Source organism: Octopus bimaculoides, chromosome 28 (assembly GCF_046866305.1).
Source record: "Octopus bimaculoides isolate indiv1 chromosome 28, ASM4686630v1, whole genome shotgun sequence".
NCBI classification, from domain to species: Eukaryota; Metazoa; Mollusca; class Cephalopoda; order Octopoda; family Octopodidae; genus Octopus; species Octopus bimaculoides.
Window position 1 is genome coordinate 3,752,724 of NC_142955.1, and position 26,848 is coordinate 3,779,571.

Genomic DNA, 26,848 nt, shown 5'->3' on the forward strand with positions numbered 1-26,848 from the left:
AAGAGCACCGGTGTTTCACAGACCTATGGAGCTACGGGTCCGCATCTAGCTTTTTTATTGTTGACGTGTATATAGTTTTAAATTGCCTTATTTTACAACTGTGAAATGCATTGTTATTGCAATGATTTTATCTTACGACAATCAACAACAAACACATTTCGTCAATATTGAAGTCTTTATTAGATTAAAAAGAACATTATATCAAAATATGAAGTTAAAACAAAACAAATATGCTTTGTTTTCTTCCAGGCGTCAACAAACTGTAGCAGTAGTCCTTCACGTTGTTCACCAACCGACCTTTCCTCTCAGAAAATCAGTGGAATCATTCGATATCCATACACAAGTTATTCTCCTCTTGAAACTTATAAAAAATACACACATTAGGCACAGTTTTCTCTAAGCCGCACGGTTTATACATCGGAAAATACGGTACATATCGAGGGTTAACAGCTAGGTTGAGGCAATGTTTTTAACAATGGGTGAAGTATTTTGCTTGTGGAAGAGTGTCTTTTATGAGTTTTGACACACCACTGACATCACCAGCCATCACAGGTGCTCCATCAAAGCCTTTTCCTCTCCACTTCTTCAGTCATCAGTGCCTCAGTGATTGATTGGGAATTTGTCTGCCCAAGCTATACATAAATCCAAGAAAATCTTCAGCTACCTCTTTGGTTCCCCAATCTTTGATCCTAAGGTAACGTATATAGACTGATAACTACTCCATTGTGAATGCATCACAAATTTCATCAGCCATGATGCTGAAATAGTCAGCCTTCATGGCTTCATTAATGATTTGCCTCCTGCAATCAGTTGATTCTGGATAATAAGAGATAAATATGTGGCATTCTTTGGTGCATTTTCCACAAAGGCTACAAATTGAGATTTATCTTTTGCTTTCCACTTAATAAAAATGTTGAAATTACTGTCGTCTTCTTTCTTCTCATGGAACCAGCTTCCTCTAAGTGAAATTCCTCTTTTTGCAAGGGAAGTGATTACATCAAGAATGCATAAAAAAGAGCTAATCTGTTCTTTTCAACTTGCTGAGCATATGCTTAAGAAAGATGTTCTGTGATTGATTTCTTTTCTTCATGTCACAAAAAAATTCATCAGCCATTTTCATTGCTCTTTGATGGGTTCTGACTTTTCATGGTGAGTTAGAGACTCTCTTGACCTGGAAGGATGCCTGGCAGACAGTAACTTCTACACTATCAACTACCAGCCAGCCAGCGAACTTCTCACTGCCACTACAGTTACTGCTGTATCAGGCAAACGAATAAATATATGTAAATAATATTTCTTCATTCTTGGTGTTGCTTCTTCGATGTTTACTGGTTGCTCCAACGCGAGAACCAAAAGCAAAAAAAAAGCATGTAATATGCAACAGAAGCAGTAAACAAAAATGAAATGGAACAGTATGGTAGCATTTAGTAGAGATGACCCAGAAGTTGTTCCTTGATTACTATCACAAACAGCAGTAGCTGTCTTCAGCTGAATACACATAATTTATTAATTAAAATTACCCAAATATGACAAATTGAACATGAAATAACTTCTAAAATACAAAATTTTGCCAAAAATACTGAAAGTAAACCATGTTCAGTGTGAGAAATTAAACCAGTATATGAAGCTTCAAACTATGTAGTTCAAAAAAATAATTAAAAAATCTTTGAGTGAAACTGAAAAGATCCCATCTTTGTAATTTGCCCAGTATAGTAAACCTCTCACTGTTATTTGGCATTTGTCTTGATGATTCTGACTGGGAAATATCATGGAAAATATATAGAAAATGAAAAGTCCTTATGTGTCTTCTATTAAATAGATATTCTATGAAATAAATAAAATCATCCAATTAATAAAATATCAATTAACTTTGTAGGGGACTAATTATTTTCATTGGCTCCTTCCGCATTTGACTAAATAGGCACCAAATTTAATTAACTTCGATCTACATAATTAATATAATCTCATCCAAATGCAACTTCACAACTTACTTTCATTCTTGTGTAATTCTTTTCATGAATCTCTTCTTCCATTTCACAAACGATGTGAATGATTTTCCGTGTTTGACTGGGAAAGGGTTTTTATCCTGTATTCTTTTATGTTTCTTTAAATGGCCATCAATGATAAAACATTTCCCACATATTTCACAATAGAAACGTTTTTCCCCAGTGTGTAGTTTTGTGTTTTGTTAATGCCCCAGAACCACGAAATGATTCCCCACATATTTCACAGTGGAAGGGCTTTTCTCCTGTATGTATTTTTTGATGTCTCTTTAAAATACTATTAGAGGTAAAACATTTCCCACATATTTCACAGTGGAAGGGTTTTTCTCCTGTATGTATTCTTTTATGTCCCTTTAAAATACTATAAGAGGTAAAACATTTCCCACATATTTCACAGTGGAAGGGTTTTTCTCCTGTATGTATTCTTTTATGTGTGTGTAAATCATTACTACGGGTAAAATATTTCCCACATATTTCACAGTGGAAGGGTTTTTCTCCTGTATGTATTCTTTTATGTGTGTGTAAATCACTACTACGGGTAAAATATTTCCCACATATTTCACAGTGGAAGGGTTTTTCTCCTGTATGTATTCTTTTATGTGTGTGTAAATCACTACTACGGGTAAAACATTCCCCACATATTTCACAGTGGAAGGGTTTTTCTCCTGTATGTATTCTTTTATGTGTGTGTAAATCATTACTACGGGTAAAACATTTCCCACATATTTCACAGTGGAAGGGTTTTTCTCCTGTATGTATCCTTTTATGTTCCTTTAAATGACTATTAATGGTAAAACATTTCCCACATATTTCACAAGGGAAACGTTTTTCCCCAGTGTGCACAACTTTGTGTATTTTTAATGTACTACTACAACCAAATGATTCCCCACATATTTCACACCCAAAAGGTTTTTCTCCTGTATGTATTCTTTTATGTCGCTTTAAAGCACTATTCTGGGTAAAACAATTACCACATATTTCACAGTGGAAGGGTTTTTCTCCTGTATGTGTTCTTTGATGTTCCTTTAAATGACTATTAATGGTAAAACATTTCCCACATATTTCACAGTTGAAGGGTTTTTCTCCTGTATGTATTCTTTTGTGCCTCTTTAAACTACTATTAGAAGTAAAACATTTCCCACATATTTCACAAGGGAAACGTTTTTCTCTGGTGTGTACAAGTTTGTGTTTTGTTAAATCACTACTACAAACAAATGATTTCCCACATGTTTCACAATGGAAGGGTTTTTCTCCTCTATGTATTCTTTTATGTGTCTTTAAATGACCATTAGTGGTAAAACATTTCCCACATATTTCACAACGGAACCGTTTTTCCTTCTCGTGTATTTCTTTCTGCGACAAGACTTCATCTTCTGAAGAGAATGTCTTCCTATAAATCTCACAGTGATATTCAGGAACACTTTTGTCTTCAGCTTTCTCATCTCTGTCTGTCATTCTAACTGCATCTCCATTCTTAAAAACAGTCGTCTTACAAGTGTCCGAGTGATTAACGTTCTCCATAGAAATTCTTGAGGAATTCTTAAAAAGTGGGTAAATTGTCAGTTCCTTGTTTTTGATATCAAAGACCTCTGTTTATATGTATGGAGCAAATGTAATGAAGTTATATTTTCTGCTTAACAGTAGAATGTTTGATGTGAACTTTGTACTGACGCCAATTTGGAACATAATCCACGCATAGGATTAGAGCTTTCTGAAGATCTAATGGAAAACACTTATGCGCATGCGAAATCATCAGCAGCAGCCAGCTTCACTGCAATTCCCTTCTCTTCAACCCGGCCAGTTGACCAAGCAGAATGCCAATTCTGATGGCGAACGACGTCGTAGCCTGAAAATGCCTTCGTATTTTTATGTCTAACTAGCAACCCTGCTGCTTTTACAGCAAGGTGTCCTGGCTACCGATGTCCAGAGATGGAATGTTTATTCGGACAAAATAAATTATTGTTATTTGTCCTCGCTTTTTCCTTCCATGAACTATGTATGGAATTGTGAAGCACCCAGCAAGTGCTGAATCACATTTTCCTACTAGTTCAAAAGAAAAGCGAAGAAGTATGAGAAAATTTCATTGATTGATTTGTGGTCGATTAAAAGCCATTTCTCGTCCTGTAAAATCCGGAACAAACATTTAGCGATGTGAGGTTGTGATCAAACGAAATATTTAATCCTGAAGGTCATGGAACACTGACCCTTAAACATGTATGTTGCCCTGTCTTATCCATTAACATTTACCTTCACACGAGATAATTACTACGAATCATTATAATTAGATCAGCTCAACATTTGCAATAGGCGGTGTCGGTGATGTTCTTTCCCCTTTTGTAAACGATACCGGTGACATATATTAAAAATCCACAACAAACAAACGTTCAGTTATGTTTATTTAAAAACAGTCGTCTTACAAGTGTCCAAGTGATTAACATTTTCCATTTAAATTGAGGAATTCTTAAAAAGTGGACAAATTTTCAGAAGCATATTTGTAGAAAGTTTTATTTAAAAATACCCATTTTCCATAAAGTTACGAACAAACACATTCGGTGGGGCGCTGTTTTGTAGGTATGCCCTGAGTGTATAAAAAGCATAGTATCAAATACACAATACGCGAACTGCTAGAAATATGAGACTACACCACCGACTCGTCCATCCTCATTACTTTCTCGGAAAATAAATAAACTTATCGGAATTAATTGAAATGATGCGGAAGATCTGAACTATTATGAATTTCATTTACTGTTTTCAGTGGGGCAACCTACAAGCAAGCTTTGCTTTTTTAAGGACAGAGATATTAACGTGTGTGTGACAGAGAGAGAGAGAAACTGTAATAAGCTTTATTACTACATATTATGACAAGTATTACTTAAATAGGACTTAGTTATTTTAATGGACACAAGACTGTTGATTTATTCCGATTGTATCGGAATTGGTTGTGAATGACATTTTCCGCAAGTGGAGAGTGAAGTTTCGGAAAATTCAGACGATTCTGCTTCAATGGGATCGACAGAAGGTTTTCTCGTTTCACCACAGTTGTGTCCTCCGTCGCCGCATAACTTCCAGAAAAATCGATACATTTTCACGAAATTTTCAACAAATCTGCCTTAGATGCTGTACATTCAGAGTATATGAGGATTTATGGGAAAGAATTATTCTTAGGGGGCTCGGAGAGCAGTTTCACAAAATTCACACCACCCCATTTTTTCCCTGATAACGTTCAAGAATTATTTTTAAATGAAAGTTTATAGAATTATCATTCAGACTTCATGCATTACGGTTGTAAAAAAATATGTGGATGAAATGTTCTCCGAATAGGCGGGGACAGGAGTTTAGAAAATACGGAGTTTCAAATAAAGAAGTCCATATAAGTTTATTTTTTTCACCATCCCCACCATGCCCCTCACGACGGTTTTTCGCAATTTCTTTCTCTTTTTTTCTTTTCTTTTTTGGCACCTAAAAACTATGGAAGGAGTCGTTTCGGTACTAAAACAAAAATTTCAAATATTTTCAGCGGTAGAACTTTGATTTAAGGATGATTTGGCTGTTATTTCTAGCACATCACAAGACCACCCTCCTCTTTATTTCTAACTTTCGCATGTATAAAAATCATTTAAATATTTATTTGTTTTTTCAAGCCCACATCGTTTCTGCTTATAGTTGTAGTGGTAAATTAACAGCACACAAAACTGTACACACCGTGGAAAAACGTTTCAATTGTGAAATATGTGGGAAAGGTTTTTCCACTAATAGTCATTTAAAGGCACATAAAGGCATACATACAGGAGAAAATCCCTTCCACTGTGAAATATGTGGAAAACCATTTGTTTTTAGTAGTACATTAGCAAGACACAAAACTGTACACACCGTGGAAAAACGTTTCAATTGTGAAATATGTGGGAAAGGTTTTTCCACTAATAGTCATTTAAAGGCACATAAAGGCATACATACAGGAGAAAATCCCTTCCACTGTGAAATATGTGGAAAACCATTTGTTTTTAGTAGTACATTAGCAAGACACAAAACTGTACACACCGTGGAAAAACGTTTCAATTGTGAAATATGTGGGAAAGGTTTTTCCACTAATAGTCATTTAAAGGCACATAAAGGCATACATACAGGAGAAAATCCCTTCCACTGTGAAATATGTGGAAAACCATTTGTTTTTAGTAGTACATTAGCAAGACACAAAACTGTACACACCGTGGAAAAACGTTTCAATTGTGAAATATGTGGGAAAGGTTTTTCCACTAATAGTCATTTAAAGGCACATAAAGGCATACATACAGGAGAAAATCCCTTCCACTGTGAAATATGTGGAAAACCATTTGTTTTTAGTAGTACATTAGCAAGACACAAAACTGTACACACCGGGGAAAAACGTTTCCATTGTGAAATATGTGGGGAATCATTTGGTTCTTGTAGTACATTAACACGACACAAAGCTGTACACGCTGCAGAAAAACGTTTCCCTTGTGAAATATGTGGGAAATGTTTTACCTATAATAGTGATTTAAAGGGACATACAAGAATACATACAGGAGAAAAACCCTTCCACTGTGAAATATGTGGTAATTGTTTTACCCATAATAGTGCTTTAAAGCGACATAAAAGAATACATACAGGAGAAAAACCCTTCCACTGTGAAATATGTGGTAATTGTTTTACCCAGAATAGTGCTTTAAAGGGACATAAAAGAATACATACAGGAGAAAAACCCTTCCACTGTGAAATATGTGGGAAAGTATTCCCTCAGCAATCTAGTTATGCACGCCACAAAAAATACACTCTAGAAGAAAACGGTAATTGTGAAATATGTGGGAAAGCATTTTTCCATAAATTTGAGGTTGTAGTTCATAAACGAAGTCACTGGAGAGAAACCATTCCAATGTGAAATATGTGGGTATTCTTTTGTAGTATTACCCTGAGAACTTGGGAAAGAGTACATCCTGGAGAATGATCTTTCCACTGGAAAACTTTTTACTCAGAGTGGTCGTCTGCTTGACCACAAATGTTGTCACACAGGAGGAAATACCATCCCACTGCGAAAAATCTTTTGAGTCTTGTAGTGAATCAATGAATGAGAAAAGGATTCATTCTGGAGGGAAACCTTTTAGCTGTAAGATATGATAAACCCTTTTCTTTCTTTTCTTTGGGGAACAATTTATGACTGTGATCAATATTCAACATCATATTTTCCATGCTGGCATGGGTTGGACGGTTTGACTTGAGCTGGCAAGCCGGAGAGCTGCTCCAGTTGTCTGTTTTGACCTTGTTTCTATGGCTGCATGCCCTTCCTAATGCCATGTTAGAAATTTCTCTTCCTTTCTTGTAATCCACAAATACCATCCGGAGATAGATCTGTTCACTGTTATTTTTCAGACTGAGACACAATTTCATGAATCATGATGAGGAAAATACAAAAGAGAGACATTCATCAATATTTTAATTTCCACATTTTCACACTTGACTGGATCAGACAGGATTTGTTGAATCAATCTCTGTGGTCAGAAGCCACTCTTCCCAATTAATTACACTCCCAGAGTGGTTGGTGTTAGGAAGGGCATCCAGCCAGAGAAACCATGCCAAGTCAGACAGGGGTGTGGTGCTGCTTCCAGCTTACCATCCTAGTCCAAACTGTGCACCGCATGCCACCATGGACAACAGATTCTAAATGATATAGTAGCACCAGGAAAACACACTGGAGAAAGATATTTCCAATGGACAACAGATGCTCCTGGTTGCTGTTATTTTAATGGAGGCCACTTCTTGTATATTGGTGACACAACTACCATGCTATATCAAGTCAAACAGACACACATATGCGATGGGCTTCCTTCAGTTTCTTTCTGTCACATCTTACATTTCTTTGGGTGGACTTACTGTTGTGGGTTTGTGTAATAACTAGCCATCAATAAAGATAGAGGCATTATTGAAATATGTACATAATTATAGATGCTAATTTGTGTATGAGGATTTAAATGAAAATGTCAAAATAACAAAACAAAAACTAAATAATATTTTTCACTCCCCAAATATTATAAAGGATTGATTACTTTTAATATGTTCCATATTTTGTAGTCAATGATTCACTTGTTATTCTACATTTTGTTATTTTCTACAATAAATGATTTTCAAAATTTCATAATTGTTGTACATGTGTTTGTATTGAAATTCACCAAAATATACATATGTTTGCACGTGGGTACATGATCTTAGAATACCCAGCCAGCATCTGATTGGTATAGGTTCAACTCCCATAGCCTCCTGCTGCCAACCCTTTTCCATCTTACAAGGGCAAATACCCAATCTTTCTGCTGTTTTCACAGCTTTACTGCTTTTGAAATTTACTTTCTTGTCTGTAAAATACCAATCATATTCGATGCTTCCAAAGTTTGTTTCTAAAAAGGTTACATATATATTCTAAAGGTTCTCAAGGAACAGCAGGTTTAGTTGATGTAAAAGCTGGGCATTTACAACATTCCATGCATCAGCTCTAAATGTTTCTGATAAATGTTATTATTTATATTAATTGCAAAAGTTCCTGAAGAACAATATTTCTTGTAAGACATGAAGAAACACATTTGAGGCTGTAATTTCAAATTATTTCTGTTTTGTTTAATTATGTGCAACATCCATATTGAGAGGAAATATCTAAAGTTAAGTGTTTGGAACATCAGACAGCAAGTCACTGGATTGGGTCAGTTATTTGGTGGATTCTATTATTTTCTTGTGTATTTTTATCACTGTTTTAAAAGAAATTAGTCCATCAAGCTCAGGCTACAATAAAGATGAAGAAATCTCTTTTAAATATTGCAATGCACAGCAAATCAGCAGAAGACATTATTTAAGCCTTAATGAGACAAAGAAGACAGCAGAATAAACTTTGAAATAGAAAACATAAAGAGAAACACTTGAGCTGATGTCAAAGGATTTAGAAGATAGATCTTATAAAATGGAAAGAATACAAACGCTTAAGTGTTACAAACGAGATATGTTAACGTGGGTTTTGAGGGCTATGTTATGCCCGCATATACCATGGTAGCACTCCCATGTGTTCCAGGTCACGGCTAACCACACGGATTAGTATTAAATATCTATAACTACAAGGAGTTGTCAATTATGCTGTTGTTCTGTGTTTGCTTTGCTGGATGGTAATATTTTCTGGAGTCTATATTAGCAGTACTAGGTGTTGGTCATGGTAACCATAGAAATATGCTGTATGACATGGTCAAAGAAAAGGAAATAAAACTTGAGGATGTACCAGTCTCCATATTCTCTATTCTTTTAACTCATCATCATCAGTTCACATCCATTTTGCCTGCTGACATTGGTTGGATGGTTTGAAAGGAGCTGCCCAGGCTCCCTGTCTGTCTTGGCATGGTTTGTATGACCGGATGCCCTTCCTAATACCAACCAATTTACAGATTGTAGTGGGGACTTTTTACATGGCAGTAGCACCTACGAACATGTAAGATGAGGGATGCTTAGCAGGAGAGGGTTGCAAGGGCCACCACATTTTTCCTTCGTTTGATGTGTCTTTTCAAGCAGAACAAACCACCAAGAGTTTTAAATCCTTTCTGATCACATTGCGCTACGTCTTCCTGGGTCTACCCCTTCCACATGGTGCCTCTACAATTAGAGATTAGCACCGTTGATGCAACTGTTCTCATTCATATGAGGTAAGTCAATGAAAACAATTAGACAAGGATGAAAGTAAATTGTAATGCAACATAAGTTGAATTAGCCAATTTTAAATTAAGTAAGGAATCGACATTGTTTTGTCCTGTAAAATAAGTAATATTTCTTCTCTACCCTTATAAATAGCAAAGTTTTTTTGATTGTACATTGACCACTGAAAACACTAAATAAAATCGATAATATTTCAGGTTTTTTTTTTTTTTCTGTCACATGAATTACTTTGATCATTCTGCAGATAACTGTGCATCTATTTTCTGAAAAGGAAATGGTGGTTGGTGAATTGATGGTGTGTTGGCCCCTATTTCTAGCACTTCGCTTGCTGTGTATTTTGACCTTATACTTTTTACACACATGACATACCTACACAAAAGTGCCCCATCGAATTTCTTTCCAACTGTAGGGAAAATGGCTATTTTTAAATAAAATTTTCTACAGATATCCTTGTAATGGTGTAAATTTCACATATATCGAATCTATTATGAAAACGGAATCGTTTGAATTTTCTGAGACTGGTCTCTCGACTTGCCGAAAACGTTTTTCACAACAAATTCCAATATAATTGGAATCTGGGATCTTTTTTAAAACGGGGGGCACATTTTTCATTAATGTTTTACGTAGTGTTTTTGGTACCGAAAGACTTTCAAACTTCGTATACTTATCTATTTTGTGTTATAGAACAGAAAAATATTTTTGTATTCGAATTTATTTCATGTAAAAAATTGTCTTATTTCGATAATTTCAACCAATCACTAACGTCCATTCAGCCGATATACATTAAGTGCCGACTACATAAACAAACGATTCTTCGTTTTATTTGCTTTTTTCATTTTAAATTTGCTTTAACCCTAACCCTAACGTTAGGCTTAGGGTTAGAGTTAGGGTTAGGGTTAATTGTTTCAGAATCGTTTGTTTATGTAGTCGGCACTTAATGTATATCGGCTGAATGGACGTCAGTGATTGGTTGAAATTACAGAAATACGACAACTTTAACATGGAATAATTTATGGATTTCGTTTTTTTTTTAAGAAGACTAAGAGAAAAAGATGTTTTATATGACACATTCTACCAGTGTTCCACGTTTCAAAGTGTTTCGTTAATGAAAAATGTGGCCCCCGTTTTAAAAAAGATCCGGAATCTGTCAACTTTCTTTCGTAAAGTAAATAATACTTACAGTAATATAAAGCAACAGAGCATATTACTGTTATACACACACGTTATTATCTTTGTCGTTATAAAGAGCAAAGTTTTTTTTGTTTTTTTTCGTTTTTACACGACCCGACTCTTTTCCCTCATATCTTTCAAGAAAATGAGTATGTTACAAGTGTTCAAGTGATCGGCGTTCTCCATATTAATTTTTTAAAAATTCTTTATTAACTAAGATATGTCTCTGCGTTAATCTATTATGGTTCAGTTTCTTGTCTTAGCTATCACAGTCCTGTTTACATGTGTGGAACAGATGCAATGTAGATACATTTCCTACTCACCAATAGAATGTTTGATATTTAGTTCAAATGTAAAGTGAAGAAGGCTAAGGAAACAAATCTCACAGCGATATTCAGGAACATTCTCTTCAGCTTTCTCGATTAGTTTGTTTAACTGTATCTGTACATTTAAAAATGATTGCGTTAGAAATGTCCAAGTGATCACTGTGCTTCATATTAATTCTTACGCGATTCTTAAAAAGCTGACAAATGTTTCTGCGTTAATCTATTATCGTTCAGTTTCTTGACTTAAATATCACAGATCTCTGTTTACATGTGTGGAACAGATGCAATGTAGATATATTTTCTACTCACCAGTAGAATGTTTGATATATGGTTCAAATGTAAAGTGGAGAAGGCTGAGGAAAGTTCGTTGATTGATTTCTTTTTGATTAAATGCTATTTACCCTGTCCAGTAAAATAGGGAACAACCAATTAACGATGTAAAGCTATGATGAAACGAAATATTTAATCATAAAGGTGATGGAACACCAACCCTCAAACCTGTGGGTTGCCCTGTCTTATCCTCAAATATTAACGTTCTTCTTAACATGAGATAATTATTACATATGATATAATTAGATCGGTTCAACTAATTAGAAACACGCACTGTAGGCCATCGTTGTTGACATATAACCGGTGACATATATTTAGAGTCGCCAACATAATACAACAGAAACAGCTTCAATTATATTAATTTAAGTCTTTAAAATAGGGCTTAACAGTAACTATTATGTACAAAGGAGAGAGTCTGTGTAAGGTCTTTCGATCTTCTGGAAATAGCAGCCAAGTCTCTTTCAAATCACACCGTTGTGTCTTAAGAAAAGAAAGGCGACAGTCTACAATGCAATCCTAATTATACAACTTTTCTCAATACGCTGTTTTGGCTTATTGTTAATTTTAAACAAATAATCCACAAAAAATGTAATAGAATGAAATAAAAATAGAGCCCCGTCTTTCCATCAATTTATGTTTGACAGCTTATTGAGTCATATATAAACAAATGACTTTCTCCCTTGTACGTAATAGTTATGGTAAATTTTGATACTTCACCAGATTTACCATAATTATTGTTTTGAGTGATGTTGGATACAACTAAAGACGAAAATTAATATAATTGAAGCCGTTTCTGTTGTATTATGTTGGCGACTCTAAATATATGTCACCGGTTACATATCAATAACGATGCCTACAGTGCGTGTTTCTAATTAGTTGAACCGATCTAATTATATCATATGTAATAATTATCTCATGTTAAGAAGAACGTTAATGTTTGTGGATAAGACAGGGCGACCTACAGGTTTGCGGGTCGGTGTTCCATCACCTTTATGATTAAATATTTCAGCTTTACAAAGTTAATTGGTTGTTTCCTATTTTACAGGAGAGGAAATGGCTTTTAAACAACAACAGATCAATTAACGACGTTCTACACTTTTCATCTGCACTGTATATCAAATATTCTACTGGTGAGTAGAAAATATGTTCGGTACACTTGTTCCACACATGTAAACAGAGGTCTGTGATATTTAAGACAAGAAAGTGAAACATAATACGTTAACTCAGATATTTCTCCATTTTTTAAAGAATTGCTGAAGAATTAATATGGAGAACGTTGATCACTTGGACACTTGTAACGTAATTGTTTGTAAGAATGGAGATGAGAAAACTGAAGACAAAAATGTTCCTGAATATCGCCGTGAGATTTGTAAGAAGACATTCTCTTCAGAGGATGAAGACTTGTCGCACGAAGAAATACACAAGAAGGAAAAACGGTTCCGTTGTGAAATATGTGGGAAATCATTTCTTCGTAAATCTCAGCTTGTAGTTCACAAACGTAGTCACACTGGGGAGAAACCATTCCAGTGTAAAATATGTTGGAAATCTTTTGTTTACAAACACGATTTAAAAACACACCACAGGCTACACACTGGTGAGAAAGCTTTTCACTGTGAAATATGTGGGAAATCATTTCATGATAATGCTTATCTTGTGGTTCACAAACGTTATCACACAGGAGAAAGACCATTCCAGTGCAAAATGTGTGAGAAATCTTACTTCACAAATGGAAATTTAAAGATACACATGAAAATACACAGGGGAGAAAAACCATTCCAATGTGAAATATGTGAGAAATCATTTGTTTCCAGTACCTCACTAAGAAGACACATAAGAATTCACACTGGAGAAAAACCATTTAGATGTGAAATATGTGGGAAATTATTTGGTTCTAGTAGTGCATTAACCACACACAAAAGTGTACACACTGGGGAAAAACGTTTCCATTGCAAAATATGTGAGAAGTCTTTTGGTTCTTGTAGCATCTTATCAAGGCATAAAAGAATACACACAGGGGAAAAACCTTTCCCTTGTCAAATATGTGGGAAATGTTTTCCAACTAATGGTGACTTAAAGAGACATGAAAGAATACATACTGGAGTAAAACTTTTCCACTGTGAAATTTGTGGAAAATCTTTCGGTCAGAATTCTCATCTATTTGAGCACAAACGATGTCACACAGAAGAAAAAGCATTTCAATGTGAAATATGTGAGAAATATTTTGTTACTATTTACGTCCTAAAAAGACACAAAAGAATACATACTGGAGAGAAACCATTCCAATGTGAAATATGTGAAAAACAGTTTGGTTGTAGTGGTACATTAACAAAACACAGAAGAATACACACTGGGGAAAAACCTTTCCACTGTGAAATTTGTGGGAAATGTTTTGCCTCTAAAGCAGTTTTAAGCAGACATGTAAGAACACACACAGGAGAGAAACCATTCCATTGTGAAATATGTGGAAAATCTTTCATCCAGAATTCTCATTTAATTGAGCACAAACGTTATCACACAGGAGAGAAACCATTCCAGTGTGAAATTTGTGAGAAATCTTATGTATCTTCAAGTAAATTGAAGTGTCATAAAAGATCTGTTCACTGTTAGGTTTTAGACAGAGACATGATTTTGTGAATCATAAGAAAAATACTGGTATCAGACCTACATCAGCATTTATATGTCCATCTTTCCATGCTAGAATGGGTGCGAGAGATTTTCTATGGCCTGATGCCACTTTTTCCCCATCATTCATCATGTTTTCATGGAAGAGTAGAAATGAAGAACACTACTTGTATACTGGTGACACTCACAACTACCATGCTATGTCAAGTGAAACAGGCACACATACACAATGAACTTCCTTCAGTTTCTTTCTGTCACATCTACTCACATGTCTTCGGGTGGACTCACTGTTGTGAGTTTATAGGATTTCTAGCATACTGAAGTTGTCAGTAATGACAATGACATTATTGAAATATATACATGATTAAAGATGCTAATGTGTGTATGAGGACAAAAGTAAATTATTTTTATCACTCCCCAAATATTATAAAGGATTGATTATTTTTAATATGTTCAATATTTTGTTGGTCAATGATTCACTCGTTATTCTACATTTTGTTATTCTCTTCAATAAATGCTTTTCAAAATTTCATAAATGTTGTACATGTGTTTGTATTGAAATTCACCAAAATATATATATGTTTGCACATGGGTACATTATCCTAGAATACCCAGCCAGTACCTGAGTGGTACAGGTTCAACTTCCATAACCTCTTGCTGCCAAATTTATTCCATCTTATAAGCTTTACTGCTTTTGAAATTTACTTTCTTGTCTGTAAAATACCAATCATATTCGATGCTTCCAAAGTTTGTTTCTAAAAAGGTTACATATACTTTCTAAAGCTTCTCAAGGAACAGCAGGTTAAGTTGATGTAAAAGCTGGGCATTTACAACATATTCAACATGTTCCATTCAAAAGCTCCAAATATTTATGATAAATGTTATTATTTATATTAATTGCAAAAGTTCCTGAAGAACAATATTTCATGAGGAGACACATTTGAGGCTGTAATTTCAAATTATTTCTGTTTTATTTAATTGTGGCAGTACCACCTGACTGGCGTTCGTGCGGGTGACACGTAAAAGCACCCACTACACTCTCTGAGTGGTTGGCGTTAGGAAGGGCATCCAGCTGTAGAAACTCTGCCAAATCAGATTGGAGGCTGGTGTTGCCATCCGGTTTCACCAGTCCTCAGTCAAATCGTCCAACCCATGGAAAGCGGACGTTAAACGATGATGATGATGATGTGCTGTTCAACATCCATATTGAGAGGAAATATCTAAAGTTAAGCGTTTGGAACATCAGACAGCAAGTCACTGGATTGGGTCAGTTATTTGGTGGATTCTATCATTTTCATGTGTATTCTTATCACTGTTTTAAAAGAAATTAGTCCATCAAGCTCAGACTACAATAAAGATGAAGAAATCTCTGTTAAATATTGCAATGCATGGCAAATCATCAGAAGTTATGAATATTCAGACGTTAGTTTGTAAATATGACAGATTACTTTGAAGTATTCTATAGACTTCATGGCTCCTGTGCATGTTACATACAAACACTACTTTCTCTGTTAACTCCACTATAATTCCATTGTACTTCTTGTGTGCTCACAGCTTGTGCAGGGTACATGGAATTCCTGCCTACACTTTTCCAGCATATGAAGCAAGGCTATTTGCCTGAAGTGGGTGGTTTCTTGTACATTTTCTTCTTACTAAATTTACTTTAAAGCTATTTGATTCAAGGTTTTGCTTCCGTACCTGGAATTTTTGTTACAGTTTCTGCCATATGAGCAAGACCATCAACATATAGTAGTTACTGTGTGCAGCCAGTCTTAAATTCCTCTGTTATGGCTTGGAGGACAATGGTGAATAGGAGGGGTCTGAGGACTAAGCCTTGGTGGACCACCTTCTTGTAAACTAAAGTTGTCACTACCCATGGCTAATTTCTACCTTACTTACAGCACCCCTCTTTACTGCTTTCACTAGCTGTTCATCTGTCCCCAGGTTCCTCAGAGATCACCATATCACAGAGCCATATACTCTGTAGAAGACTTTCTACAGATCAACAAATTCCAAGCACAGTGTGCTTTTCCTAAGCTACATACTTCTCTTACAGTTGCCTAGCAATAAAAATAGCAAAGCCGACCTGCATCTCATCTAGTCTTATTCTGTTCCTAATTAGTTGGGCTACAACTCTCTCCATAACTTTCATTACCTGGTCCAGCAGTTTGATGTCTGTGATCACTTCTAAGACATCTCCTTTATCCTTGCTGCACCTGACTATGATGCTGCGACACCAGTCACTGGGGATTAGACCTTCTTAAATAACCTGATTAACTGTATGGATGACTAGACTGTATCCTACTCTACTAGATAATTTAAGCATCTCAAACTTTGCCATATCTATCCGACATACAGTGTCCACTGGGATCGCTGGTCCCTCTGTTGGGTTCACATAGAGTAATCTCCCCTTCGCTCATATGTTCTCCACATTTAATAGCCTTTCATTGTAGCTCTTCTACACATCTTTCTTTACAGAATCAATATTACTCTCCCCTGTTGAAGGGTCTTGGTGACTTCACTGTTGCTGGCGCCATGTAAATAAGCTCCCAGCACACTCTTTAAAGTGGTTGGCATTAAGAAAGGCATCCAAATGTAAAACCAAACCAAGTCCGTTGCCATACTATAATATGAGACAATTAGTCGGATGTTGGGGTGGAAGTCTGCACTGGCATCTCGTCAGTTATTAAGAGAAACAAAAATGCTATGAAAATGACTGATAAAGAAAGGGTAATTACTATGAAGATGACCGTTATTAAGACAAACAAAAGAGCTATGAAATTACCCGAATAGGGAGAAAGTAAAACCATCCTCATTGAATCTGTGTATGTATGCATGTGCATATACTCACTTACACTCGCGTGAAACACATGCATTCACCCCACCACATATATATATGTATGCATCCATACATACCTGCTCACACATCCACGTATATATACCCACACGCACACAATTATGTTCATGGACATGTCTCTATATGCACATGCAAAAATATGCAGGGTGAAAGGTAATGTACAGAAAAATTATATAAAGCGATAAAATATATAAAAATACATATGTAAGAAATGAAATACTTGCATGTGGACACAATATAAAAAGCAGGTTCTATCTGTGATCTTGCAGGGGACCAAAAACTTAAATATTTAGCCATATGTGGACATGATCCAAAAAGTTCAATTTTTGAATTTAAACAGTGACTTACCTCATAGGAATGAGAACAGTTGCATCAAAGGTGCTAATCTCTAATTGTAGACACATGTGGAAGGGGTAAACCCAGGAAGACATAGCACAAAGTGATAAGAAAAGATCTACAGACGTTGGGACTGACAGAGTGGATGACAGGGTACCAAGTCTCTTGGTGGTTTGTTGGGCTTGAAAAGACACATCAAGCGAAGGAAAAGTGTGGTGATTCTTGCAACCCTTTCTGGCTGAGTAATCTTCATCTTGCGTGTTTGTAGGTGCTGGTGCTATGTAAAAAGCCTCCACTACACTCTGTAAAGTGGTTGGCATTAGGAAGGACATCCATCCAGAAACCATGCCAAGACAGAGAGGGAGCCTGGGCAGCTCCTTTCAAACCATCCAACCAATGTCATCAGGCAAAATGGATGTGAAATGATGATGATGAGTTAAAAGAATAGAGAATATGGAGACTGGTACATCCTCAAGTTTTATTTCCTTTTCTTTGACCATGTCATACAGCATATTTCTATGGTTACCATGACCAACACCTAGTACTGCTAATATAGACTCCAGAAAATATTACCATCCAGCAAAGCAAACACAGAACAACCCATCGGAGGTATTTACAGCATAATTGACAACTCCTTGTAGTTATAGATATTTAATACTAATCCGTGTGGTTAGCCGTGACCTGGAACACATGGGAGTGCTACCATGGTATATGCGGGCATAACATAGCCCTCAAAACCCACGTTAACATATCTCGTTTGTAACACTTAAGCGTTTGTATTCTTTCCATTTTATAAGATCTATCTTCTAAATCCTTTGACATCAGCTCAAGTGTTTCTCTTTATGTTTTCTATTTCAAAGTTTATTCTGCTGTCTTCTTTGTCTCATTAAGGCTTAAATAATGTCTTCTGCTGATTTGCTGTGCATTGCAATATTTAAAAGAGATTTCTTCATCTTTATTGTAGCCTGAGCTTGATGGACTAATTTCTTTTAAAACAGTGATAAAAATACACATGAAAATAATAGAATCCACCAAATAACTGACCCAATCCAGTGACTTGCTGTCTGATGTTCCAAACACTTAACTTTAGATATTTCCTCTCAATATGGATGTTGCACGTAATTAAATAAAACAGAAATAATCTGAAATTACAGCCTCAAATGTGTTTCTTCATGTCTTGCAATAAATATTGTTCTTCAGGAACTATTGCAATTAATATAAATAATAACATTTATCACAAATATTTGGAGCTTTTGAATGGAACATGTTGAATATGTTGTAAATGCCCAGCTTTTACATCAACAAAACCTGCTGTTCCTTGAGAACCTTTAGAATATATATGTAACCTTTTTAGAAACAAACTTTGGAAGCATAGAATATGATTGGTATTTTACAGACAAGAAAGTAAATTTCAAAAGCAGTAAAGCTGTGAAAACAGGAGAAAGTTTGGCTATTTACCCTTATAAGATGGGAAAAATTTGGCAGCAAGAGGCTATGGGAGTTGAACCTGTACCACTCAGATACTGGTTGGGTACTCTATGATCATGTACCCATATGCAAACATATGTATATTTTGGTGAATTTCAATACAAACACATGTACAACATTTATGAAATTTTGGAAAGCATTTATTGTAGAAAATAAAAAAATGTAGAATAATGAGTGAATCATTGACTACAAAATATTGAAAATATAAAAAGTAATCAATCCTTTATAATATTTGGGGAGTGATAAAAATAATTTACTTTTTGTTTTGTTATTTTGGCCACAGGAGGTTATGGGAGTTGAACCTTCACAACTCAGATACTGGCTGGGTACTCTAGGATAATGTACCCTTGTGCAAACATGTATATTTTGGTGAATTTCAATACAAACAAATGTACAACATTTATGAAATTTTGAAAATCATTTATTGTAGAAAATAACAAAATGTAGAATAACGAGTGAATCATTGACTACAAAATATGGAACATATTAAAAGTAATCAATCCTTTATATTTGAGGAGTGATAAAAATAATTTACATCTTATCTTGTTATTTTGGAATTTTCATTTAAATCCTCATACACACATTAGCATCGTTAATTATGTACATATTTCAATAATGCCTCTGTCGTTATTGCTAGAAATTCCATAAGATCACAACACTGAGTCCGCACAAAAACAAGTGAGTAGATGTGACAGATAGAAACTGAAGGAAGCCCATCACGTGTGTGCCTGTTTGACTTCAAACATACATTAAGTGGCCTCCATGATAATATTACTAATCAGGAACAAATCATCATCATTTAGAATCCGTTGTCCATGCTGTCATGGGTTGGATAGTTTCACCAGGATTGCTATGCTGGATGACAGCACAAGACTCCAATTTGATTTGGCATGGTTTCTCTGGCTGGATGCCCTTCCTAACACCAACCACTCTAAGAGTGTCAGCTGACCACAGTGACTGACAAAATAGACCCTGTCATGGAAGTTAAAATACTGATGAATGTCTCTCATTTGCATTTTCCTCATCATGATTCATGAAATTGTGTTTCAGTCAAAAAATTAAAAGCGAACAGAAATTTCTCCGGATGGTATTTGTGGATTACAAGAAGAGAAGAGAAAATGATTTCTAACATGTTTCACCATTTCATGTTGGCATTAGGAAGGGCATCCAGCCATAAAAACCAGGCCAAAACAAACAAATGGAGCCTGGTGCAGCTCTTCAGTTTGCCAACTCAAGTCAAACCGGCCAACCCATGCCAGCATGGAAAATGTGATGTTAAATATTGATGACTATTCACTGTCATAAAAAGGGTTTATCATATCTTACAGTTGAAAGGTTTCCCTTCAGAATGAATCCTTTTCTCATTCATTAATTCACAAGACTCAAATGATTCCTCATATATTTTGCAGTGGGATGGTATTTCCTCCTGTGTCACAACATTTGTGGTCAAGTAGACTACCACTCTCATTTTCCAGTGGAAAGGTCATTCTCCAGGATGTACTCTTTCCTGAGTTCTCAGGGTAATACTACAAAAGAATACCCACATATTTCACATTGGAATGGTTTCTCTCCAGTGCATTTTTTTGTGGTGTGCACAAGAAAATTTATCAGAGAATGATTTCCTACATATTTCATGGTGTAAGGGTTTTTCTCCTGTGTGTATTCTTCAAATCATTGTTAGAGGTAAAGCATTTCCCACATATTTCAGTGTGTACAAATAATTGTGCTGTTAATGTACAACTGTAACAAAATGATTCCCCACATATTTCAGTGGAAGGGTTTCTCACCTGTATGTATTCTTTTATGTGTTGTTAATGTACCACTACAACCAAACGATTTCCCACATATTTCACAGTTGAAGGGTTTTTCTCCTGTATGTATTCTTTTATGCTGCTTCAAATGAGTATTAGTGATAAAACATTTCCCACAGATTTCACAATTGAAACGTCTTTCCCCAGTGTGTACAGTTTTGTGTGCTCTTAATGTACTATTACGACTAAATGATTCCCCACATATTTCACAGTGGAAGGGTTTGTCTCCTGTATGTATTCTTCTATGGCCCTTTAAAATACTATTAGAGGTAAAACATTTCCCACATATTTCACAGTGGAAGGGTCTTTCCCCAGTGTGTATCATTTTGTGATTTGTTAATGTACTATTAAAACCAAACCATTTCCCACATATTTCACAGTGGAAGGGTTCTTCTCCTGTATGTATTCTTGTATGCCGTTTCAAATGACTATTAGTGATAAAACATTTCCCACAGATTTCACAATTGAAACGTCTTTCACCAGTGTGTACAGTTTTGTGTGCTGTTAATTTACTACCATAACCAAATGATTCCCCACATATTTCACAGTTGAAGGGGTTTTCTCCTGTATGTATTCTTTTATGTCCCTTTAAATTACCATTAGAGGTAAAACATTTACCACATATTTCACAATGGAATCGTTTTTCTCCAGTGTGTACAATTCTGTGTCTTGTTAAATCACTACTACAAACAAACGATTTCCCACATATTTCACATTGGAAGGGTTTTTCTCCTGTATGTATTCTTTTGTGTCTCTTTAAATGGCTATTATAAGTAAAACATTTCCAACATATTTCACACTTGAATGGTTTTTCTCCTGTATGTATTCTTTTATGTTTCTTTACCTCACTAGTAGAGGTAAAACATTTCCCACATATTTCACAGTGGAAGGGTTTTTCTCCTGTATGTATTCTTTTATGTCCCTTTAAAATACTATTCCAGGCAAAACATTTCCCACATATTTCACAGTGGAAGGGTTTGTCTCCTGTATGTATTCTTATATGTGTCTTTAAATGACCATTAGTGGTAAAATATTTCCCACATATTTCACAACGGAACCGTTTTTCCTTCTCGTGTATTTCTTTCTGCGACAAGACTTCATCTTCTGAAGAGAATGTCTTCCTATAAATCTCACAGTGATATTCAGGAACACTTTTGTCTTCAGCTTTCTCATCTCTGTCTGTCATTCTAACTGCATCTCCATTCTTTAAAACAGTCGTCTTACAAGTGTCCGAGTGATTAACATTCTCCATATAAATTCTTCAGGAATTCTTAAAAAGTGGGTAAATTGTCAGTTTCTTGTATTAGATATCACAGATCTCTGTTTAAAGCAGAGGAGCAAATGTAATGAAGTTATATTTTCTACTCACCAGTAGAATGTTTGATATAAAGTCCACATGGAAAATGAAAAAGTGTGAGAAAAGTTCATTGATTGATTTGTGGTCGATTAAAAGCTATTTCCCGCGCTGTAAAATTGGGGACAACCAGTTAACGATGTGAAGTTGTGATCAAACGAAATATTTAATCATGAAAGTGATGGAACACAGACCCCCTAAACACGCAGCTTGCCCTGTCCTATCCACAAACATTAAAATTCATCTTCTCACGAGACAATTACTACGAATTAGATCAACTTAGCTTGTGCAATGGACGGTGTCGTTGGTATTCTTTCTCCCTTTGTAAACGATACCGGTGACATGTATTAAAAATCCCCAACGTAATGTAACAAACGTTCAATTCTATTAATTTACGTTTTTAATTGTATCCAACATCACACAGCACAATAATAATTATATACACTGGAGCGAGCCTCTGCGTGATCTTTCGACCTTGAAGAAATATCAGCCAAGTCTCCAACAGATTACATTATTCTGTCTTTAAAAAACAAAGGAGACATACTACAATGCCCTTAAAAATGTGGGATAGTACAAGTGTCCAGCTGTTTTGCAAACAACACGCACATGCAAAGGCTACCAGTCGAGAACTCCGTATACCGGAAGCCAGCAAGTGTATGGGGTCAACAGGAGAGAAAGCGCTCCGTCCCCCACCTAACTGATATGAGGCCCCACTTGCTAGATGAACGGATTATTGATTACAGCTCAATATTCTTTTACACATCCCTCATCGTCTCTTTTTAACCGAATCCAGTGGCTAGCATTTTCCACTGTCGTTTGGATATTGATCACGGTGGTATTTACTTTACGATGAGTTAGGCCTAACGTTAACCATATTCGTCTCATACTATGTCCAACAAAATCCTCTACATCCGACTTCGAGTGGAAAATATTCCGCTTTCCAGCCTGCGTCTTCACATTCCTCGCTGAAGTTTACATAGCTGTCAGTCTTTCGAGCCCGAGCGGCGCTCCATGTTATCTTCATAAGGAACCGTTAACTCGACTAGATTCACAACTTTCTTTCATTCGAACCATATCAAAATGTCCGGTTTTTTTTTTTTCGTAACTTGGATGGGAAAGAGTCCCTGACACCCTGAAAATTCTGCAGTCACCTTCCACCATTCTACTTTTCGTTGCTCACAGGAAGCTTGTTGTTCTTCTTGAAACAGATCTGCTGTCCTGAGCGCACGTAGGTAATGAAATCTCTAGTTGGTAAAGGACCAAGTTGTGTCTCCCTGTATACTTGTTCAATGCTAATGAACAGTTGGAAAGAATATGTTTCAGTGTTCCGACCTTTCTGCATTTGCATATATCATTCTCTGAGACGTTCCATCTTACTAGATTTGTAGGTGACGGAAAAACATCATAGAATGAACGAATCAGAAAACTTAGCCGAGATGTGGTCCACCTCCATCTCTTATTCCGACTTATTTTGTTCTCAACATGTTCCCCCCATTTCGTCATCTGTCCTTGTTGAATACATTGGATCGTTTTCACGCTGTTGCTAACAACAGATCTGCATTTGTTCTGCATCATTCTTGCAAACGGTTTGAACTTATTTGTGCCAAAACCAAGTCCCTTCCGATGATATTGCGTTGCACCCACCATATCTTGATGCGTAAGAGAAGAAAAGATGGGCTTCATTGATTCTTGACTCGCCTCTCTCGGTCAATTCTAGGGATGGGGTATTTAAAAGATATTTCATTTTAATAGCATACTTTTCTGTTACAAAATATCTTTACTTACTTACACACGGGGCCTCGCAAGATTGAGGTTGGGGTCAAAATTTAAAATGAACGTTGTTTTTTGGTTGTGTTACTTCCGCATCATCAGTTCATAAAATGTGTTTAGGGACAAAAATATTGAAAAACAGTGAGTGAAAATGAGGAAGGTGGTCATCGTATCTGCTAGAAACAGCAGCTAAATCTCCCTTAAATCACAGTTTCCTTTGAGAATATTTAGTTCTTTTTCATTCTTGTATTTTTTTCTTTTAAAAAAAATGGCGGATCTTGTTCAAAACGGGAACAAGATCCAAAATGGCTCCTTCCGTGGCGTTTTAATCGTAAAAAAAAATTGGCCGTAATCATCCCGGAGTGCGATAGGGAGGAGGAAGGGTAGAGAAAATAATTCATAAATTTTCAAAACTTTTTTTTCCTGAAAAGACGATCCCCACCACCACCATTTCCAAGGCTGTGGCGAAAAACAAATGGAAAAATAATTCTCAAAACGGAGAAATTACAGCTTTTGTGGTTCCCCTGTAGGAAGTGAGGCTGTCACTGAATGGGTGCCACACAATTCCTTACGTAATCGTGGAAGGAAAATAGCGGAACAAGAATATCTGAACAAATAACGATATTTATTTTTCGTCTGTACAAGCGTTACATCTTGGGACAATCAGTAGCCAGGTCGCCTTAGTGTGGAACCAGCAGAATCGGTTTAATCACAATTGTGAAGGCATTCTTCACAGGTTAGCCAACAGCGTGTGGCGCCTTCAATATTCCAGCTACACGGAGCTGGTCAAGTTTGTGTGCTGCTCAGGTCGGCAGTAGAGGCGAAGAGGAACGGTGGCAATCAAGCCTAGCGGCCGCTGATGGCTGCCGATGCACATGAGGGGCTTCCTGAAGGCTCTAATCCCTGTGCATGTGTGGATGAAAATCCAACAATGGCAACTGGAACCACCCGAGACTACACCTTTATCTGAAACTCCGTTTTTTTTAAAAAACTCCTCGCCACACCCACTGCGAAATTTTTATTCACACAAATTTCTTTATAATCGTTATGTATGCCATTTGAAAGATGTTTCTGTAACCTTTCATGACAACATACCCATTTTTATGTAAGTTACGAGGGAAAAGAGTCGGGTCGTATGAAGAGATAAAACAACTTTGCATTTAATAACGACAGAGATAATAACGTGTGTGTGTGTATAACTTTAATAAGCTCCATTGCTTTATAGTTTTGTAAGTATTACGTACTTTACTGAATGAAAGAAAGTTAACAGATTCCAATTATATTGGAATTTGTTGTGAAAAACATTTTCAGTAAGTCGAGAGACCAGTTTCCAAAAACTCAAACGATTCCGTTTTGATGGGAGCGATAAAAGGTTTTCACAACAAATTCAGATATATGTGGAATTTACACCATTACAAGGATATCTGTGGAAAATTTTTATCTAAAAATACCCATTTTCCCTCCATTTATTAAGAAAGAAATTCGGTTGGGCACTCTTATGTAGGTATGCCATGTGTTTCTTAAAGGCATAGGGTGAAAGACACGGCATGTGAAGTGCTAAAAATAGGGGCCAACACACCACCAATTCGTCCAACACCATTCCGTTTTCAGAAAATAAATGCAGTTATCTGCGGAATGGTCAAATTAATTGACGTGACATAAAAAACCTGAAATATTATCGATTTTATTTAGTGTTTTCAGCGGTCAACGTACAATCAAACAATCTTTGCTTCTTATAAGGGTAGACATGAAGTATTCCTTATTTTTCACAGGACAGAACAAAGTCGATTCCTTAATTAATCTTAAACTTAGCTAATTTACCTTATGTTGCGTTTACAATTTACTTTCATCCTTGACTAATTGTTTTCATTGACTCCTTTTTAATTTGATTAAATAGGCACCAAATTTAATTACCTTCGACCTCCATAATTAATATAATCTCATCCAAATGCAACTTCACAACTTACTTTCATTCTTGTGTAATTCTTTTCATGGATCTCTTCTTCCATTTCACAAACGATGTTCCACTTGAACCTACAGTATAACTACAATTTCATCCATTTGTAAACTTTACACTTTCGTCTAAAACCAGAATACAACCAGTATAACTATGATGACCATTCCTTAACACCTATATGTCTTTCACGTTCCTGTGCTGCCAGCTGACTAACTCAAACAACATTCATTTCCCCTTACTACGATGCCCACCAAACACTTCCATTTCGGGGCCATGTCAATATAATCTAAGTGAATAACTTTCACTTTTTCAACCCAGTCAATGATGTGTGTTTCTACGACTGATTATATATACACGTTCATATATATATATGTGTATGTGTGGGTGTATTCCTTTTTACAATAGGCACAAGGTCTGAAATTTGGGGGAGAAGGCAGTCGATTACATCAACTCCAGTGCATAACTGGTACCTAATTTATTGACAACAAAAAGATGAAATGCAATGTAAACCTTGGTGGAATTTGAACACAGAACGCTGAGGCAGGTGAAAAACTGTTCAGATAAATCACTTGAATTCATTAATATATATACATATATGTAAATATATATATATATATATATATATATACACACATATATAACGTATGTATGAAGTAAATCGATAGTCCAAGTGATTTACCTTCGTGACTCATATGAATGAGAACAGTTGCCTCGAAGGTGCAACTGTAGAGGCAACATGTGGAAGGGGTAAACCCAGGAAGACATGGCACAAAGTGATATGAATGGATCTACAGACGTTGGGACTGACAGGGGACCAAGTCTCTTGGTGGTTTGTTCTCCTTGAATAAACACATCAAGAAAAGGAAAAGTGTGGTGATTCTTGCAACCCTTTCTGGCTGAGTAATCTTCATCTTGCGTGTTTGTAGGTGCTGGTGCTATGTAAAAAGCCTCCACTACACTCTGTAAAGTGGTTGGCATTAGGAAGGACATCCATCCAGAAACCATGCCAAGACAGACAGGGAGCCTGGGCAGCTCCTTTCAAACCATCCAACCAATGTCAGCAGGCAAAATGGATGTGAAATGATGATGATGAGTTAAAAGAATAGAGAATATGGAGACTGGTACATCC

General features: G+C 36.0%; 3 protein-coding genes across 3 annotated transcripts; 1 reads left to right on the forward strand and 2 right to left on the reverse strand.

Annotated features, from left to right (window-relative positions):
• Window positions 1–156: 156 nt before the first annotated feature.
• On the reverse strand, window positions 157–6,903 carry LOC149130484 (uncharacterized). The gene has a single exon (XM_089344142.1). The coding sequence runs from the start codon at window positions 3,522–3,524 to the stop codon at window positions 2,145–2,147; it is 1,380 nt and encodes a 459-aa protein (XP_089200268.1). The 5' UTR covers window positions 3,525–6,903; the 3' UTR covers window positions 157–2,144.
• Window positions 6,904–12,295: 5,392 nt separating this feature from the next.
• Window positions 12,296–14,682, forward strand: LOC106879498 (uncharacterized). Its single transcript, XM_089344144.1, has one exon. It carries the CDS (start codon window positions 12,791–12,793, stop codon window positions 14,129–14,131), a length of 1,341 nt encoding a protein of 446 aa, XP_089200270.1. The 5' UTR covers window positions 12,296–12,790; the 3' UTR covers window positions 14,132–14,682.
• Window positions 14,683–19,226: 4,544 nt separating this feature from the next.
• Window positions 19,227–22,491, reverse strand: LOC149130485 (uncharacterized). Its single transcript, XM_089344145.1, has one exon. The coding sequence runs from the start codon at window positions 21,888–21,890 to the stop codon at window positions 20,595–20,597; it is 1,296 nt and encodes a 431-aa protein (XP_089200271.1). The 5' UTR covers window positions 21,891–22,491; the 3' UTR covers window positions 19,227–20,594.
• Between the last annotated feature and the right edge of the window lie 4,357 nt (window positions 22,492–26,848).

Excerpts from the sequence above, each read along its gene's own strand:
- LOC106879498 (XM_089344144.1), top strand. The coding sequence starts at position 12,791 with ATGGAGAACGTTGATCACTTGGACACTTGTAACGTAATTGTTTGTAAG.
- LOC149130485 (XM_089344145.1), bottom strand. The coding sequence starts at position 21,890 with ATGGAGAATGTTAATCACTCGGACACTTGTAAGACGACTGTTTTAAAG.
- LOC149130484 (XM_089344142.1), bottom strand. The coding sequence starts at position 3,524 with ATGGAGAACGTTAATCACTCGGACACTTGTAAGACGACTGTTTTTAAG.